General features: G+C 41.2%; 1 protein-coding gene across 2 annotated transcripts; it reads right to left on the bottom strand.

Moving 5' to 3' along the window:
• Positions 1 to 347: 347 nt before the first annotated feature.
• On the bottom strand, positions 348 to 15,476 carry LOC147463254 (uncharacterized). 2 transcript variants are annotated; one of them, XM_086487822.1, is made up of 4 exons: positions 13,348 to 15,472; positions 12,037 to 12,384; positions 5,550 to 5,815; positions 348 to 1,379 (listed from the first exon to the last, which is right to left on the bottom strand). In XM_086487822.1, exons 1-4 carry the CDS (start codon positions 15,041 to 15,043, stop codon positions 687 to 689), a joined length of 3,003 nt encoding a protein of 1,000 aa, XP_086343948.1. In that variant the 5' UTR covers positions 15,044 to 15,472; the 3' UTR covers positions 348 to 686. The 2 variants fall into 2 exon arrangements, with proteins under 2 accessions (XP_086343948.1, XP_086343949.1); XM_086487823.1 differs by lacking the exon at positions 12,037 to 12,384 and having other exon boundaries at positions 13,348 to 15,476.

Below are 15,476 nucleotides of genomic sequence, written 5' to 3'. Positions count from 1 at the left end.
GGGCAACCGGGAGCCTCTTGCAGAATGGGCTGACCATGGTCCATTCCTGACCGTCTCACGGGCGTTGGGAGTCTACTAGGCCAACATCCGTGATTTAAAAAAATAATGCAAGGCCGACACGTTAGTGCACAAAATATGAGGGACACAATTCCACCCGGTTGATAGCGACGGTTGACTTGCCCTAGAAGGTGGTTGTGTTGGCATTAGATAACCAACACCTGTGACGGTATAACTAAACGACCATATGCAAGAGAAAACCTTGACTATAAGCTTTTGCGCTTGATTATATCCAAACATTTGTTGAATACAACCTTATGATATCAACAATGAAGGGCACAACAACAGTAAAGAGCAACTTCATCAAGTTGTCCAAAGCATACAATTTCTTCTTATTACAATGACAAATTGAATTGAATCTTCAGAGTGGAACGTGCTTTCAAGGAGACTTTCTAAGTAAGCTCATGCATGAAATTTGTCTGCATTTGATAAATGTGTCTTCTTATAAACATCTCTAGCATCCCTAACTCAATTCTTTACTACAAGGAATTTGGGGCCTAGAGAAAATATATGAATAGGTGATGGACAAAAAATTGTGTCTCAAGCTTTTGGGCAATCCACTGCAATAGTGGTGGTTGCTTCTTAGAAGACCACAAAAAAGAAGGCCGACTATATGACATGATGCAGAACTAGGTGTCTAACTCAAGAGTGAACATGCGAGTAAGAGTGTGTTGTAGAACTTGATTCCAAGTATTTGCAAGGGGGCTAGGTATCAAGCAACTAGGTGAAGAGAGGCTCTTTATTGGATCAAAATTACTGACACTATTCAAATTTGTGTGCAAAACCTCCATTTTAGATTGATTAGAAATGCTTCCCCGGCTTTGAGCCTTCTTGAGCTCTTGATCTTGAATGTCCTTCATCTTCAAGCTGACACCATTGTAGCTTCCATTGCCCTCAAATCCAAATGGTTGTAGGAACAAGGCAACTCCACCAAAACCAGGCAAGGCACCAATGCCCAAAATGGAGGATCTCATGGCACCTCTAAAACCACTATACAAGCTTATCTCCTTAAGATTTGTGATGTCAATATAAGGAGAGAGGTTTTGGCAAGAGTAGCAACCAACAACACTATTTCTAGTTGTGTATAAACTTGGCTGAGTAAAATGAGCACCTACTCCTAGAACAAGAACATCCAATGTAGGCACCATCGATGCCCACTTTGTATCCAGCTTATCTAAGTACAATGTGGAGTATTGGCCTTCACTTGTGTGTTGAACCAAATGGGGGGACCAAAGAAGAGAGATTGTTACATTGGAAGAGTCGAAACGCCAAGACACTGACTGATTGGATTTGTCATCATATACTAGCCTCGGAGCCTCCACCTGCATCGAAAGAGTGTTCATTCAAGAAACTCGTGGAAAAATAATAGTAATTCATATGCACAACTATTGCAATAAAAAAGATGAATCTTGCATAATTTTTCAAAAATAATATAATAACGAAGTCAAGTAGCTTCCAAAAAAAAAAGAATGAATGAGTCATGCTTGTTCTTTCTCAAATGTACGAATTTTATGTCTCAATTTTTTTTTGTGGAAACTTCTAGTGTATAATTTCCGGACCTTCCTGGTGGCCGCTTTAGGGTGGTGTACATGGGTGTGCAATCAGAGTGTTCTTTGTGGTCTTTGATTTCCTTGCATATTGTTCATATTTGATGTATGGGCTTCCATTATTGGTATGCCCTTGGGACATCAGCCTCCATGTCCTCTTTTGAAGGGAGAACATGCTTCAACATGGATTCAAAATCCAGCATTGCTCACCTTTATTGCCTACCTTACTCAAGAACTCTTGTCCCATCTATAATGGGGTGAGGGATTTCGGCCCCCTCCCTGCCACGCGTTAGCAATGCCTTCATCCGGCGGGTGTGGCATGCAAACAGCGATCAGAGAGAGAGAGAGAGAGAGAGAGAGAGAGAGAGAGAGAGAGAGGCAGTTTGCACGAAAATCAAGAGAGAGGTGGGCGGAGCCCGCCGGCCACACTAGTAACTTATAAGATCTCTTGGTCAATGTCTCAAAAAGCTTTTCTAAAATGGCAAAAAATCTTCCTTGTAAAGCTGCAAACCAAAGGTACTAATATGAATTTTCAAATTTACAGAACTTTTGAACTAATTTTTGTATTGTTGAACAATTTTTCTTCCCTTTACCTTCATTTTGATGGCGGCTAATGTAGAGTTTTGACAGGATCTAAACTAAGCTGAGGCAAACCTTTTCCAAACACTAGTTCTAGAGTGCATAAGCACATCTTTAGTAGAATTTGTGTGCAAGGAAAGCTTGCCCAATTAGTCAACCCAGGAAAATGTATCCTTTCTTGTAAAGAAGCACGCTATGAGCAAAAAAATGGTGTTTTTCTTCCATCTATTTGATGAAGGTAGAAATAGATAGTGGTAGGTGTTTAGAATGTAGACCATCAAGTTCAATCTCAGTCATTTTGAGACAGCATGTGTTTTTCATTAAGGGACTCGGAATCCATCATGCTACCGAAGTCAAGAGGTAAAAAATGAACCAAAAACGTCGGAATACAAGATATGCTAGCAATGAAAACCTCGTGTGTGTGTGTGTGTGTGAGAGAGAGAGAGAGAGAGAGAGAGAGAGAGCTTTTATGGTTTGACTTGGTGTATTTGAAGGAAAAAAGAGAAGGAGGTTCTCTTTGTTAAGGAAGAAGTTCAAGAGGAAGATAGAGAGATTTTTTTCTTTTGGCAATACCCTCCCACATGAGATTTTTTATTTTTTATTTTTGCCAAACTCACAATTGTGAGTGGATGTATTAAATTTTCCAGAAAGAGATGTACAACGTAATCTCAAGTTCGCTTGATATATCCAGAATCTACAAAGTGTCAGACAGGAGCAAGCCATTACCCATGATCCCTTGCACACTGTGAGCGGTCAAGATGCTTAGAGTTTCTACTCGTCCGAGTTCTTCCTTTTTCCAAGGGCAATAATCTCTTCTCAGGTCTTTTGAACGATCTTTGTGAAGCTAGCTATTGAGAGGTCGTTTTCAAAATTCAACAGTTCTTGGCCTTCCAAACTTGCTAAAATTAGCAAAATCTAATAGTTTGTGTACAGATTAATAACGGTTGGCTTTTCATCACCTTCGTTCTTATCACCGAACACTCCTTGAATAAGTGAGAGGGGTCCTCACTTACGTTTTGCAACACAAGCACCTATTTTAGCCACTACCTCTAGCTCGAACCTTAATGTCTATCAGCAAAGCCGCCCATAAAATATCTTCATCCACAATGGCGACCATTGCGGATTCCATTTGTTATTTGCTATCGCCACCCATCTTGATTCCGACCATTGCATACCCCATTGTTTTTTTCTTTTTTTTTTTGGGTGTCCGGGGGGGGGGGGGGGGGGGGGTGTGTGTAATCAATCAGTCTTGATCATTAGAGCACGGTAGATACCTTTGGTTTATGGTTTAAAAAATGTTTGCTCTTGGGCCATCGAGCCAAGATCTTCACTCAAAATTAGACTTGCAGATAGGCATCAAGCACTAGTCCAACCCTTTCATATCCCTGTTAATCAGCAAGCTTTCGGTGCCATTTGAGGTGAATTTGGATAGCCAATTGATTTGAGTCTTTCTAGGTCTTGTTGTTGTTGTCCCAGAGATAGACCAGTCGTCGTCATTTACCTTTTTGACAATTTCTCTTCAAAATGTGTTCATTAGTTCGCTTCCTGCTTTAGAGAGACAACGGGACGAGTGTGTTATGGAGTTTTGAAAATTTCTAGTTATCTCTCCCCACTCCATTGCCTCTGTTGCTCTTGTACACTTACGTACAAGCTCACCCATTGTGCCACATAGTCTCAAGCTGATCACTGAGGGGCTAGAAGTTTGTCGTGTACCTCTAGCTCTTTCCATTGGCCACCTGGAGAGAAGAGCTTCCCCTTATCAATCATATCCTTTGTCATGATAGCCCATGTTGATCCTGCTTTGCGATTGAAACCATAATTTTGGCGCATTGGACCTTTGCATGAATAGCAAGGCTAGGTATCACAATACCACCTTGCTCCATTGGCCTATCAACAGCCTCCTATATAGCAAGGCATCAAGTCTTTGGTATTATTTTTGCACAAAAATCTTTTCACTGGTTTCAAGAACTCTTTCCTGTTGCATTTGGCTATCTTAAGGAGCAGGCTAATGAAGGCTATATATAGGAGCATGAACAAAGAAATCACTATAAACCTCCTCAAGAATGGAAACAGCACATACTTCCATCTTCGTATCTTGCACCTTACCTTGTGACTCTCCTATATGAGATTGTGTTACGTGTGACTTTGAGTCAATAAATTGCATTCGTGGAAAAGACCAGTTTGCATCTTTGCTACTCTTGATGCATAGGTATGAATATTAGTTTACTTTTAACGATATAATTTTATGAAAGACCTTTTTCTCTTTAAATGTAGAGATTTTAAAATTAAGTTCTAGTAGTTTTTTTTTAAAAAAAATTGAAGTCTCAAGTTTTTATATGTAAGGTATTACAAATAGTTTGAAAAAGGTAAATCTCAATGTTTTTGACTTACCATAGAGTAATGTTTTTGAAAAATATATGTATTCTCATAGCACCTGGCCTCTCTCTCTCTCTCTCTCTCTCTCTCTCTCTCTCTCACACACACACACACACACACACACACACTCTCACGACTAATAGGATCAATAATAAGTAGTCCCACTATGTATTATTATTGACTAGTATGGCCTCTCTCTCTCTCTCTCTCTTTGTTGTGTGCCCGGAGGTTGCAAGGAACACTGCCGAATGAAGGAGCTCGTGACATGTGTAAGAACGGGGATCCCCCTTTTATCATAGTCTAGATTGGAGAGCAATTCTGCACAAGGTCCTCCGCCATTTTGAGCAACTAGGGGTGCAATTGAATGCTCCAAAGCAGGACCATCAAGAGCAAAAGTTGCTATTGTTGATGGGGCCTCGAAATGAAAATGTGACAAGGATTTTTGGGTTCTCAGGCAACAATATGATGCATGATTGAGGCGACGAACCGAGGGGAGAACATAGGCATTTGCGCCCGAAAGATTTGAACCCTCTCCTCCACAAATGTGCAAGCAACACATCAGAAGTCTTGACCATTACTCAACCAAGAATACTATTAAATGAAAGAAATTAAGGGATGATCACAATTTTATATCCTAATACTTTTATTTCTTTTTCTTTTTTTTTGCTAGAATTTGTGAGTGGATGTATTGAATTCTTCCTGAGATCCCCCAATACTTTTATATCCTAATTGGAGTAGAGCTTGGGAAACTAGTGACAAAAGCGTCTGCCTTCGGTTTCTGGGTGCATAGTCCTGGTCGTTCTTCTTGTATACTTTTTTTGGTATGTGAGGGGAGCGGCTGGGCGTGCCCTACCCGACTCCGAAAACAAAAAAAAAAGGTAAAGCTTGGGAGGCCGTATGTGCGGATGCGGTGTGTGTCCATGGCCCAAGCAACTCATTTAATTTTTATTTTTTTTTAAATTATAGACTAACATGCAATTTGTATCTTACCTGATCCAATAGGCAAACAAGTGACTTGAGTTGTGCTCTAACCATCTTGTCTCCCACAAACGCCATGGATTTTCCTTGCATGAGCTTCAAGAAGGTCGCTGCGCTAAAGCGCTTCATGTTGCACTCGCTAGGTTTCCACCTCCAGTTTCGTGATTTTTTTGTGCTCTTGCAGCTTTGCTCATCATTCACAGACTTCCAAGAACAAGTTGAATCCACATAAGGAGCAGGATCATTGGTCCATTTTCCTTTGAAGTATCTACACGTTCCTGCAACAAGAATATACAATTTTTTTTCCTTCAAGAAAAACAAGGCTGTGGAGTTTCAACTCCTTTGTGATAAGCTAAGTTGGGCAGGTGAGCATTAGAGCACCTAGATTGACACTTGTAGACTTTCATGAATCAAAACGGCTCTCTCTCCAACTATGTACACATAGAGGGGATCTCTCTCTCTCTCTCTCTCTCTCTCTCTCTCAAACCGCCCCCCCCCCCTCCAAAGGAACATCCAATAATACAATTTCAATTAAACACTAATGGCCTTTGTGTGTGTGTGTGTGTGTTTTGATGTGTTTTTTTTGGGGGGGGGGGGGGGGGGGGGGGGGGGGGGGGGGCTTCAAAGGATTTTTATAAAATAGCCAAAAGATCTTGCATACCTTTGAAAAATAGCCATTCGGCTATAAATATCCCTTAATTGTTTTCTTGGTGGGTGTGCATGCATGCATATATAAGAGAGAGAGAGAGAGAGAGAGAAGAGTTAGAAAAAATTCGGGGTCTAGTGTACTTTAGCCAGCTGAAATTGTAAAATCGAGCTTCCTTAACAAAAACCGGGAAATTTACATTTAATGTAAATATCGGCAAAACCTTCAATTTTTGACTAAAAGCCTAGAGAATTTCAAGTTTGACCTTAGTTTCTTCGGTTAGGGAAAATGTGTTTTCCAACCTTGATCTGAGAGAGCTTGTCCTCGTGACAAGCGGCAAGTATCAACACTCCTCAAGACCTATAGTAGAAATTTTGGGAGACCTAGATGTAGGTACGGTGGAGAACTACAATTTACATTTGGGGCTCAATTTTATTGCATCCACGGCAGTAATGTGTCTTCATGGTAGCAAGGAGCGGCTTCACCTTTACTCACCTCATTCTCATATGTCGTGATAAGAACTTCTTGGATTTTCTTGAGTCCTCAAAAAGTAGTGGGGTTTACAATGGCCAAAAGCACGGTAGCAGATTACATCTAGAATCCCCAGTGGCCGTTGTTGATGAAAATCTTTTTGTGGACGGTGTTATGGGGGGCTTTGCTGACACGCATGAAGATTCTTGTCAAAGATATTGGCTCAAATAGGTGCTCAAGATGCAAAACAGTAAGAGAGGACCCCTCTCAGTTATTAAAGGAGTGGTCAATATGCAAATGGATCCAAAGGACCTAGAGATAGGGGTTTTCAAGAACGATTTGTTCTTCGAAAGGAAGGTGACGAAAAGCCAAGCATTGCTAAACTGCACACAAAGTCACGTATTTGAAAATGACGGGAAAATAGCTAGCTTCACAAAGATCGTCCAAGAAAACAAGGAAATGATTATTGCCCTTAAGCAAAGAAAGAACTTAGACAAGTGGAATCTTCTAGTCGTTTTGACCGCTAACGGTAGATAAGTGATCGTGGATATTGGTTAGCCTACGGCTAGTGATTTGTAGCATCTAAAGAGGTCGAGAGATACCTCAAGGCCTAGCACGAGCTTGAGGCTAGCGATTTTAATACATACATCCACTCACAATTGTGAGTTTGGCCCAAAAAAAAATAAAATCTCTTGTTGAGTCCAATATAGCTCCATTACGAGATTTACCATCCCAAGAACTTGAGGAATATGCTAACCTATATGTTGTTGGGGGTGCACCACCAAAATTGTAAGTGCACCACGTGACTTCAAAATAAGGGTTTTTTAATTAGCCAAAATTTTCAAAAGTCAACAGAATTACATTTATAAGAAACACTTTTTAATGTGTTTTAGAGAAAAGTAGTAGTTTCTTAAGAAGAAGGGATCCTTTTATTGCCGCACAATATGCAAGTATAGAGGTCTTCTGATGTTAGGGTAAATCTCCTCAAGGGAACCATCTCTTTCCTACGACACATAATGTATGAGGCATACATGCATGCATACATCCATGACTCATAAAGACCAGATTAGATGAAGTCCAAAGACCGCTTTGAATGAAGGTCAAAATACTTACACGTCATCCATTGCATTAGCACATGCTTCAACCTAGTGCAATATATAAGCACACACTTCCCATTGTACAAACTCTTTTTCTTACATCCTAATAATCAAGCTCTCTATTTGCATCAAGTTTTTTTTTTCTTTGTTAAGTTAGGCGAGCATTAGCTATCATGAATGCCACTAACCTCTATCTGCCCTAATAATAGGTCTGATCTTGTGGTATCAAAGCCATTAGGGCTACTCTCGTCTCTAGACCCGTATAGATCCATAAAAAATCACTAATACTAAACTAGATTAAGTCATTTTTTTCCTTTCTTTTTGAGCGACTGAATTGATTCATAATCATCTTCTACATTTGCAATTACCAGATGGAGAGAGAGAGAGAGAGAGAGAGAGAGAGAGATGTATTTGATCTTAAAGGCTTCTCTTGGAAGAAGGGGATAGTCAAAGGACCCACGTTTCTTTTGTTTTTGGCAAGTGGAAGTTCCGGCGTGAGACTGCTAGCCACACCCTCTCCCCACACCACAAAGTGATACCCACTCGTTGGTTATCATCCTCTCCCAAGGATGCCTACTGTTTATTTGCTGCATACGACAATCTGTTGTATCCTCATCAGCCACACCAATCTGTTGTATACGGCAAAGCTCGCCAATACTAATTAGGTGACCAAGCCCCCGCTTCTGAAGTGAGCAACCAAGGGGAGTTTGAGCAGCTCTCCCCCTCACAGCTTGCAAGGCTTGTTTTTACTATGCTGCTCGGCTCGTCTCTGCTTCCCCTCAACCGCCATAATCCCTCTTGGCATACCTCGATGGCTATCTACTGTCACATGTCCCAGCTCCCACAAATCCCTCGATTCCTATATGCTTGCGTTGGACATGCTCAAGCTGGTTTGGAGTATGCAACCATGGACGCCAAGCTTACAACCGCCCTAGAATGTTGCACTCTATTGCCCATAATTACTACTCAAATCTTGATTCTCGCATGTCCTCGACTCTCGACCACCTGATTACCCTCGGCCTATGCTACCCTCTTGGTTCAACCTCCAAGCTTGCCTCCCATCATCCCTTTGCCTCATACCAATTCCATCTCGCGCTGCTCAAAGCCAACATCATCACATGCGCCTAGTCTTAGCTGTTGTCACAAACCAACCCCCTTGAACTGCCTGGTGGCTCTCGGGGATACGTCTGCTTCAAAACAAGTCGGCAGCCAATAATAATTTCTTTTTTTTTTTTGGTGCACTGTAGCTTAGCCTCGTTTCCACCTAGCTTCATTGATATCATCAAGTTTTTTGCACTCCACAAAAAGATCTTATCTTCGAGGATTCTTAGCACTCGAATCTCACTTAAGGGGGAGCCTATCACAACAAGGCTTAATTACAAGCTTTCTTGCATCACTTTCCTTTTTCATTTTGTATTTGCATTTTTAATAAATCTTTGGGTAGACTCTGCCATAGAGGATTGTGTACATATTCACCTATATGAAGGCATCAAAAAAGGACAAGAAGAAGACTATGCAAAGGACCAAGGAGGTGAAGGACACAATGATGAAGATGAAGAATGTAACGAACATCATGAAGAACACAAATGCGAGTCAAGGAGGAAGAAGACCACCATGACACATGAAGCAACACAATCTTCACCACTTTTATGATTATGATGATGATGTACTCTAGTTATGATCCTGGGGAAAGAGAAGTGATCACCTTGTGAACCATGAGCTAATGAATCCATAGAGAACTAGCCATGATGAATCAACGAATCACAATGACCCCAGATCATGAATCACTTAAGAGTACCATGATTAGGTTTAAGGAGGAGCTTGTTAGGGTAAACCTCCTCATGAGAACCATCTCTTATCTAGGACACATAATGTATGAGGCATGCATGTCTGCATACATCAATGACCAATGAAGACTGGATAAATGCAGTCCAAAGACCGTATTGAATGAAGGTCAAAATACTTACACCTCATCCATTGCATCAACAGATGCTTCAACCTAGTGCACTATACAAGCACACACTTCTCATTGTTTAAACTCTTTTTCTTACATCCTAATAATCAAGCTCCCTATTTGCATCAAGTTTTTTTTTCTTTGTTAAGTTAGATGAGTGTTAGCAATCATGAATGCCAATAATCTCTATCCGCCCTAATAATAGGTCTCATCATATGACACCCTTTGAATGAACGCGATATAGATTATTTCCTAAAGGTGAACCCCCCAAGCATATGTTAAACTCTTTGGTGAGGCCTCACCCCTACAGCATGGCCTAGAGAATTGACAATTGCCATGATAAAGAGGTTGTAGTGAAAAGGAAGGTTTCACAGCTCCACTCGTACTGTTGCCTCGATCATACTTCATGCTTCTTAATGAGGAAATAGGTAATATTATCAGAGGAGACATAACTTAAGGTAGACAATGAAGGTCTAGCATCTATAGAGGAGATCTAACATTTGTTGATACTCAAGGAAAAGGCTCACATTTGGCTTTGGTTCTGCATTGCAAGCCTGTGCCACATATCACCAATACAAGTTATGAGGATTATTCAAGATGAATATATCTACAATTCTTAACTCACCTCGTAACTTACTTTCAGGTCAGGTAAAATTGTAGCTATGATTTTTCATTTTTAGCTCTCTCTCTCTCTCTCTCTCTCTCTCTCCGCCGTTTTCTATGGGGTTTCCTCTGTTCTTCAAATATTTGGGTAACATGTTTAGTCTCGTAATGTGAGCTAGTTCTAGTATTTATAAGAGTAGTTGGCCTAGCAATAAAGGTGAGGGGCTTTAAGCGCACCCGCTATGATTCAACCCTTGTGACATGCGGGCGTGGGTGTATGGGCGAAATCCCGTAAAAGCAGTTGTTGCGAATAATCAGATTGCCCAAAAAAGAGGAGAGATTTCTACAAAATAAAAAAATTCTCATGTTAGATGTAGGCTCCAAACTAAAAAGCTTTATTGAAGGTTGTAAAGGCTAATTGTGAAGTGATTTATTGTTTTCGGCCATACTGACAATTGTGAGTGGATGTGTTATAGTAACCCAAAAAGGACTAGACAATCGTCCTCAAGCATGCTACATGCTTGGAGGGGTCATAACACATGATTCAAGGCTACACAACCCCTTCAGAAGAAAGTTACTTAAATACTTACCTTTTGTGATGGCTTTGATTGCTTGTTTCCACTCTTTAGAATTCTTGTGTTTTTTTATTTAAAGGTCACTTCCATTCTTGTTGAATAATCTCTTTGAAGCTAGCCATCTCGAGTGGTCATTTTTCAAGATGTGCCGGTTCCTAGACTTCCAAACTTGTTTGAAATAACAGAAGCAAACAATTTGAGTACATATTAAGATGGCTAGGTTTTTCCACAAAATTTCTCCCAAGATCAGGTCTTTCTTGAAGAACATGATCTTCCAGCTCTTCTGTATCCAATTACATATTTTGCTTGCAATCTCATAGCTGGATAGTTAGTGAAGGAGACCTTCACTAGCCGCTTTGCACCCCTAGCATCTATCAAAGCCTATCCCTAGGATAGATCACCCATCAACTACTACATGTTCATGATGCTCTTATACAATGGTACAAACAACTTTTTTCTTGATCTCTTTTTTTAAAAGGTCAACCTAATTAAGAAAACCAAAATTTATGCCAAAAGCTAAGGTATTTCTCGAGATTTATAACCAAATGTCCAATTTCTTTTCGTGAAATTAAGCTTCAATGAAATCACAAGCGAGATTTTCCATTTTAACCCGTGAGGTTTACGCTACAAATTAGCATCATGGAGAAACTAATTAGAATAATCTCTCTCAAGCTTATGTAGCACTTCCTTGTCATATGAGAGAGAGAGAGAGAGAGAGAGAGAGAGAGAGGAAGTAGTAGTAGTAGAAGAAGAAAATTAATGTCATAAAAATAGTCCGAAGAGATATATCCAACGAGTCTCAAAGTAGGTCAAGACACGGAGTTTGGGATAACCACTAGGTGATAGAATGGCATCTTTAAACCCCGGGGGATTCACCACTTATAATAAGGACATGTCACCTGCGTGCACCAAATTCCCCTTTTTAACCCCTATATACGGGACCATCCTTTGTAAAATGCACCTTTTCTCCGCTTTATAACCCCCCTATTGTACACTCACGTGATACCATACGGTAAAACTTAGTGAATCCCCCGGGCTTTAAACTTGTCTCTTGACCAAAAAAAATCAAAGCTAAAACAAAGAGTGTTTGAGTTGCAATAAACTCGTCTTAACCCAAAATTCAAAGTAGAAGCAAGAGTGCCAAGTTGCAAACCTGAAGACATTGACTGTTTTAATGGCAATGGTTGGCCAATTGTTGAAGTTGGAGAGTCCAAAGAATCATCACTAGACCCTTCTTCATTCTTTCCAATTGCAGAATCTGAATCCTTGTTGCGATCCTTTCTTGCAAACTCCAAGGGCAATTCATCACCATCATCATCGTTTGAAGATGGAGAGCTTCTTTTTGTTCTAGACTTGGAAGGAATGTTACCAAAGGTTTCCCCATAATCTCCATGCTTTTTTTTAATGACAGAGTATTCCTCTTCACCATCGGCATCTTTGGCCTTCTTTTTGGAAACTTTTATTCTCTCTTCCCCCTCTCTATCATCCACTTCATCAAGGTCTGCAATGAACCATAAATAACTTCAAAAAGACAGATAATAAGATGATTAAGGTCATGTTGTCTCAATTCATAAGAAAGTAGTAGATGAGGCTTGGAAATGTAAAGGGACTATATATCAAGGTTTTGACATGAAATTTCTCTAAATTTTCTAGGTTTTCTCACCTAAAAATATAAAATTTAGAGGTAAATTTTAAGATTCATAGGTGAAATTATACTAATCCTAGGTTTTTCTCAAGAACCAATGAGGTCCATATCTCCATCCAAAGTAACTTAAGTGCCACTAAGAAATAGAGTATAGCCGCACCCTCACAAACAATTTATTATCGGGCTCCAACTCTATCGACACTTCAGATATGTGGGCACAATTTTGGCTTCATTTTTTTCATGCGAATCTTGGAAGGTGTGTGAACGAAAACAATGGTCAAATGAGTAGTAGAATTACTAGTTCAAGAGGGGTTTTGCTTGTGACCCTCCCCTCTTCAACTAGTAATTATAGCCTAGTACTCATTTGACCATTGGCTTATATACACAAGAAGATTTAGAAATTTTCTCATGTAGGAAAACGGAGTCTTTCTCAGTGTTTTTCATACAATGCTTAACATCATGAGCTTATGCTCGAGAGGCACCGCATACCTAGCTAGGTACGATTGGGGGCAGGGGACCCCTTCCCCCAATCGTACCTAGCTAGGTATGCGGCGCCTCCCTCACATAAGCTCTGTCCCCTGCCCCCAATCGTACCTAGCTAGGTATGCGGCGCCTCCCTCACATAAGCTCATGATGTTGAGGTAAGTCACAATGTGGGGTTTGTCCAAAACTTCTTGTAAATTACTGGTCGAGTTTGATACCAAGCAAGGATATCAAAGCGACAGTTTAAGGAGAGCACTATGCAGGAGCGTTACGATGACTTGAATTCGAATCACGACATTACAACACAAGCATTTGAAAGGGAGAAAGCATGCAAACCTGGTGAGTTGTCATCTGCATCGGCACTACCACGTGGCACTTTCTTCTTCTGTTCCTTGGCTTCTGTAGCTTCCGAGAGGAAATCTTTGTCATCTGCCCCTTCCCAGAAGAGCAAACCTGCAGAGCTCCCCCCACCATCGTCATCATCACCATCACTAGGCTTTCCCGATTTGGTAAAAGAGCTGGGTTTTTTCTTAATGCCTTCTTCCTCATCCTGCTCCTCAGTGGCAAACTTTTCTCTCTTTTTATGTCTGCTTTTCTTTCCCAATAAGGAAACCTCCTCCTCTGCAGCATCGTCATCCTTACCATTGTAGCCGCTATTCATACCCATTGCTTTCCTACTAGATTGGTTTGAGCTTGTAGACTTGAAGTTGAAGCTCATTGGGTCCTCCTCCTCTTCTAAGTTGCTCTCCTTTCCCAAAATGGAAACTCCTTCCTCTTCTAATTCATTGGCATGTGCAAACTTGGCCTTTTTGCTAGATTTAGCTGTGGATGAGTCCTCTTCATCTTGACCTGCTTTTTTCTCTCTAACTATGGAGTCCTCTACATTTAGGTCTGATTTATCTGTGTCTTGCATTGCCTTTGCCTTCTTGGTGGTCTTCTTCTTACTCTCTGCAACGCCTGCTAAATTTGTCTTACCTTTTTCGTGCTTTGCAGATATTGTAAGCTCTTCTTCCTCAAGCTCAATTTCTGGCATCTTTTCTGCATTATATTGCGTTGTCTTCCCTTTTTTGGTCAGCTTCTTCTTGGCTTCACTTTCTGTATTAAGGTCACTGTTCTTCTTCTTCTTCTTGCTGTCAATATTGGGCTCACCATTAATTAGCTCATCCACCTCCCTCTGTGCCATGAATGCATTGATCTCTGATTTGTCCTCGCCACCTCTCTGTGCTTGCTTTTTCGATTTCTTCGAAGACTTGACATAGATGGTCGGAGCTTCTGTCTCCTCTGCTTCATTCTGTTCCTTCTCTTGTGTCATGAATGCTCCCTTCTTTGCCTTCTTCGCAGAGCTAGGAACTTCTGTCTTCTCTGCATCATTCTGATTCTTCCCTTTAGATGCTGTATATATATCACCATGCAGATCCTCATCATTTTGCTGCTTTGCATTTTTGGGAAAAAACTTGCCCTCATGTCCATCGTTATGATTTTTCTTTCCACCTCCATCGCTCTGCTTTTTAAGTTTTGACGATGAAAGACTGCCCTCATCAGCGCTCAATGAATTTGTCATTGTTTCATGATTCTGCTTTTCAGCTTTGCTCGTCAAGAACAACCCATCACCCTCGGTGATGGTCGATGCCACTGTCTCCTTGGGATCTATTTTGGCTGCTTTTGGAAGGCTGTCGGCCTTGCCAACACTGGATTTGGTAGCATCACCGCCACCGTTAGTGCCATCCTTATCCTCACTGGCTTCACGCTCCAGATTGCCCTCATGGAGTGGAGCATCGTCGGATGAGAGCTTCGACTCAAGACTGCCTGATTGGATACCAGGTATTTGGAACTGGCTGATGACGATCCGATTGTATGAGGGCTTGTAGATATCAGAGACGCGGGAGGGGAAGATGCAGACGAAGACCAAAAACGGCAGCACAACAGCTAGAGACCAGATGAGGAGTTTCTTCATCTTAGCTGCATTGTGGTGGTGGGGAGGATGCTTGGCCCCCATCTGCATGAGAGGTTGGAGCCTATGATGGTGCCCCATTCCCAAGTGGTTTCAAATTCTCTGACACAAATGTGTGACTTGTCTCATGAAGATGATAGGGAGGGAGGCATGAGAGAAAAGAGAGGGGGCTACATGCAGTATGAACCCGCGAGCGAGAGAGAGAGAGAGAGAGAGAGAGAGAGAGAGAGAGACCCCGAAGTCTATTGCTTGCTTCTTGCTTGAATTGCTTAAGAGGGGCATCCTCATGGTATAAATCACCTGATTGTGTGTGTGTGTGTGTGTGTGTGTGTGTGAGAGAGAGAGAGAGAGAGAGAGAGAGAGAGAGATCCCCTCCTTGAACAGCTAACTCAAAGGAGGGGCATCTACAGGTTATAGAATCATAGATGGAAGACTAATTAAAAATGGGCACGCATGTATGACTGCTTGTCTGTGTTTTGAAGAGGGACTTCTCCCATGAACCTTTCAAAGAGGG

The sequence above is a fragment of the Adiantum capillus-veneris genome, chromosome 2 (assembly GCF_014529385.1).
Source record: "Adiantum capillus-veneris isolate H3 chromosome 2, ASM1452938v2, whole genome shotgun sequence".
Taxonomy (NCBI): domain Eukaryota; kingdom Viridiplantae; phylum Streptophyta; class Polypodiopsida; order Polypodiales; family Pteridaceae; genus Adiantum; species Adiantum capillus-veneris.
The sequence above is the reverse complement of the archived record's forward strand: the minus strand, read 5'-3'. Positions and strand labels throughout refer to the sequence as shown.